The 4,727-nt window shown below is 37.1% G+C and overlaps 1 protein-coding gene across 5 annotated transcripts in view; it reads right to left on the bottom strand.

The window, feature by feature from the left end:
• Window positions 1-4: 4 nt before the first annotated feature.
• LOC107028814 (B3 domain-containing protein REM14-like) overlaps window positions 5-4,727 on the bottom strand; it is a 10,084-nt gene continuing 5,361 nt past the window's right edge. For 3 of the 5 annotated variants that reach the window (XM_015230021.2, XM_015230022.2, XM_015230024.2), the window contains 6 exons: window positions 2,810-2,863; window positions 2,526-2,605; window positions 2,136-2,367; window positions 1,173-1,291; window positions 773-1,004; window positions 5-362 (listed from right to left, as the gene is read on the bottom strand). In XM_015230021.2, the coding sequence (XP_015085507.1) occupies window positions 322-362; window positions 773-1,004; window positions 1,173-1,291; window positions 2,136-2,367; window positions 2,526-2,605; window positions 2,810-2,863 (758 nt within the window). In that variant the 3' untranslated portion in view covers window positions 5-321. The remainder of the gene's footprint in view (window positions 363-772; window positions 1,005-1,172; window positions 1,292-2,135; window positions 2,368-2,525; window positions 2,606-2,809; window positions 2,864-4,727) is intronic. The other 2 variants (XM_015230023.2, XM_015230025.2) reach the window with 2 other exon arrangements.

Here is a 4,727-nt window from a genome sequence, read left to right as displayed (position 1 = left end):
GGGGGGGGGGGGGGGGGGATAATGATGGTGATCGAGCTATAGTACATATACTAGTGATTCTACCCGATATGGCTTAGACAGATAGGAAGAAATCACCTATCATATTTTGTTTGTTGTCTTTGTCGAGATTTGAACTCTAGTCTCCAAATTTCACCCACTTTATTGACCGCTAGGCAAGGGTATAACAAATCAACGAAGTTCCGGAGAAAACATAACATGCTTTGTTGAGGTTGTACACCATAATACAATTGAATCAACCAAAGAGAGATAAATTATGTTTAATTGCTTCATTGTTGCCTTTTGTTTCCATCACCAACTGATTCATTCTTCAATGATGCTTACATTCTCCCAAGAGATTTTGCCTGTAAAAAGTACATTGTTTTATGTTAATATAAAATCTATGCAAAGAAGCTATTAAAGTGTTAAAAATATTCACTACATTGTTCGAGCAGTGAAAACAGTCATTAATGCATGCATTGGGGTAGATTGTCTACATCACACCCCTTGGGGTCTGGCCCTTCCCTAGACCCTGCTAACGTGGGATGTTTTGTGTATCGAGATGGCCTTTTTACCTTTTAAGAACCTCCTAAGACATGAAAAAAAATTATCCTCAATGAAACCGAACACAAAAGTATGGGATAGAAAGTTTCAACCCAGTTAACATTCAAGTAAAAATTGCATTATCCAAGATTCATACCAAACATAGTCAAAGTTTATGCGTATATAAGATGATAAAAAAAATAAAAGAGGCTTCTCATATGAGAAAACATACCGTGAAATTTCCATATTGGTTTCTCTCCATCTGTAACCACCTCAAACATTATGCGATCTCCCTCCTTTAAGCAATATGCCTCACGGAATTTATCCCATCCACCTCTAAGACACACACTAGTACCAAAAGGACGTAAAATTAAATTCCACGACCTTTGCCGTTCATCTCTAATAATCACATCGCATTTCTTCCTGATGAGACCATTTCTGAATGCAAATTGTTTTGGAAGGCACTGAAAGGGTATATCACCATTTGCACTCATCAGTAGAACAGTTCTTAGGTTTTCATATTTTCACCAAAATTAACTCCAAAAGAAAGAGAAAAGAATAAAATGAACGCAATGATCATATTAGCCTGAACATTCTTGAAAGATTTGCATGAAATGGGGTTTAAAGCTTACCAAATAACCATATGTAAGGCAATATGGTTTAATAGTGCATACAAAACGAGAATGGTCAGCAGGCTTGTGATTAGCCGCTTCTACATTTCTTGATGACTTGATGCTGGGAGTTGGTTTGTCTGTTACAAGATAATTGTATACACAAACTCATGTCAAGACATGAAGTATAACAGAGATTACAATTTAAAGAACAAATCATTTCCGAACATCTTTTGGATATTTTTCAAAACCTGTAGGGTTCAATCTCCAAAGTAGACCTTTCTTGTAATTTGCTATAGATTCCAGATATTACTTAGGAAACAAGAACAATGTTATGAACTTTAAGGTAGTCAGCCTTAAGTTACCTTTATCTTCTATCTCTAATAACCAGACCACATTTTTTGTTGGTGAGATCATTTGCCATTGTACAGGAAGGTGCTGAAATGGCTTTGTAACATTAACACATATCATCAAACATTCATTTGCTTCATGTTTTCACCGTAAATAACTCGAATAAACAAAAGAGAGGGAAAAGAAAATGGTGCAATGTTTCATTTATTCTGAATTCTTGATGGGTTAAGGGAGATTGAGTTTGAAGACTTACCAAGGAAACCATTTGAAAAGCAATACGGCCTAACAGTGCATTAAAAATGAAACTGACCCAGCGGTTTGTGAGTAGCAGCTTTCGCACATTATTTCAACAACATGCCAAATGTGATCCGACTAGTGGGCTTTGGGGAAGGTGGGGTATATGCAAACCTTACTCTTACCTTTCGTTGGGTAGAGAGGTTGTTTTCGATAAACCCTCGGCTCAAGAGTTATTATTTATCATATATAAATTCAGTAAAGTTTTCAGCGAAGTGGTGTCGTCTAGGCAAGGTGTGTCTGTCATTGGTGACATGGTATATATAACAAAGTAAAAAGATCCTTGACAAAAGGTAGAAAGGTAGATATGTAAATCATTGGCTTAAATGAGAAACTTACTGTGAAATTTCCATATTGGTTTTTCTCCATTCACAACCACCTCAAACATCATATAATCTCCCTCCTTTAAGTCATTCGCAACGCAGAATTCACTCCATCCACCCAATATGTGGACTATAGAATTGTGGGTATATAGCCTTAAATTCCATGATCTTTCTCTTTCATCTCTGATAATTAGACCACATTTCTTGTTGATGAGACCATTTGCCATGGAAAATTGTTTAGGAAGGCGCTGAAATGGTTTATATTTTGCACTCAAACATATGATATGCTTCATACTTTTGCTGTAAGTAACTCCAATAAACAGAGGAGGAAAAGAGAAAATGGTGGAAATGTATCCTTTAGCATGGACATTCTTGAAGGGAAAGGGAAATGAGTTGTGAGACTTACCAAGTAACCCTTTGAAATACAATATGGTCTAAGAAAGCATTCAAAATGAGATTGACCAATAGGGTTGTGAGGAGCAGTTTCTGCATGGGGAAAAGCCTTGCACTGTTAATTTTGGACAATTCCGTAAGAACTTAAATATGACTAATAATCAAGATGAATAGCTTCTAAATATCCACTCCAACATTTGGCTAAGTTTTCATCTAGATTGAAACTTATTGTAAAACTAAGGGAGAACTAACTTGCAATTCTTCAAGCACTAAGCTAAAAGACTCTAAAGGTCTTACCTTTGAATACAGAATTTTCGGAAGGCTCTTCAACAGTGCTGGGGTTTGTTAGGTCTGTTATATGGTAATACACAAACCCGAGTCACAAAATTAAGTATAACAAAAAGAAAACGATTAAAATATGAATACTGTCTAATTATCCACCCCATCTTTTTGCATATCATCTTGAAATTAGTAGGACTTCACTCCCCAAAGTAGACCTTTCTTAAAATTTCTCTTTGCTTCATGATGTTATAAAATAAAGTTTAATGATTTAAAATTTGAATCTGACCCAGATTTAGAAGTGCACAGACAAGAATACTTATACTTTTATGAACTGTGCTATGCCGCCAACATACTGAACACACCCCACACCCCCCCAAAAAAAAAAAAACTTGTACAAGCAATGAGGAAATTCAAGGGCCAAGCAAGTTAGAGAAAGGGTCACATACTTTGGAATTTAGTAGGACTTGTGGAAGTGTTTTTATGGGTTAAAATGACTATTGGATCCACTGTTCTTTAAGCAACAAGTTTGTATAGTTACAAAAATGACTGTCTAGAAAGGATAAGGAAGAATTTATAGAAGACCATCTTAATCAACTCAAACACAAAGACACATATGTATTTGGGTTTACCTCTGGGAGCCTCGAATAATGATCTTTCTATATGGAATTCGGTGCTTTAGAGGGTTGACAAGAGGTTTGCAGGTTGGTAGAAAAGAGTATTTGTCCAAAGGTGTGAAGGAGGTGAAATTAAGAGCACTTTATCAAGTATCCCCACTTGTTTTATGTTCTTGTTTCAGGCTCCTATCAGTGTTACGGAAAAATTGAGAAGGCTTCAAAGAAACTTCCTTTGGGATTCAGCGGAGAAGAAAGGAAGTATCACTTGGTCTGAAGGGAGAAAGTGACAGCTCCAAAGAGTTGGGATGGCCTTGGAGTTAAAGATTTGAAGGTCTTTAACAAAGCTTTGTTGGAGAAATGGTTGTGGAGATTCAGGGTGGAGGTTCAATCATTATCGAGAGGGGTGATAGTAGATAAATATGGGGAGATGGAAGGGGGATGAAGAACTACTGATATTATGTTACCTTCGGTGGTGTGTGGAGGAATATCATGAAGGGTTGAATAGAACTTCACGATACTATCTCTTTCGGGGAATGAGATAGGAGTAGAGAAAGTTCTTGGAAAAATATATGGTGGAGATACTTTGTTAAAAAATAAGTTTCTAAGCATTTATAGGATATTTGTCCAGCAAATAAGGGGCACAAAAGGGAAGAACTGTTTTGGGATCTGAGGTTGAGAAGGAATTTCCCGAATTGGGAGGTAAATGAATTTCAAAGTTTACAAGCTTTACTCCATCAACATTGTGAGCCTCCCCAAAGGCCCGATACGATGAGATGGAAATTGGGGAACAATTGTGTTTTTTTCTGTCTACATCCTTTTACGAGAAGCTTTTGGTGAGGGCAGAAGGAAGCTTATCCTGTAAAGTCTATTTGGATTCCCAAGCTGCCAAAGAAAGTGTGCTTTTTCACTTGGTAAGCTGCTAGAGGAGTGATTTTGACGATGGAAAACATTTCAAAAAGAAAGGTTGTTTGTACATGTATTCTATTGGTATTATTTATGCAAGGAGGTGGATGAAGACGTTGATCATCTTCTACTGCACACTGACCAGGAGATAATGGTAAGATATGTTTAGTCGGTTTGGTATGTCTTAGGTGATGCCAAGGTCTGTGAAGGACCTGTTGTTTTGCTGGAAAGCTGGAAGAAGCAAGAGGAAGAGCATCGCACAAAATTTTGTTCCTCTGGCTTTGATGTGGATCATTTGCAGAGAGAAATAGGAGGGCTTTTGAAGGGGTAGAAATGAGTTTCGGCAGTTGATGAGTAGTCTCCGCTGTCTTAGTTATTTTTGGTGTAACCATGGTGAATATGACCTTCTTTTTACC

Source organism: Solanum pennellii, chromosome 8, assembly GCF_001406875.1.
Source record: "Solanum pennellii chromosome 8, SPENNV200".
NCBI lineage: Eukaryota > Viridiplantae > Streptophyta > Magnoliopsida > Solanales > Solanaceae > Solanum > Solanum pennellii.
The sequence above is the reverse complement of the archived record's forward strand: the minus strand, read 5'-3'. Positions and strand labels throughout refer to the sequence as shown.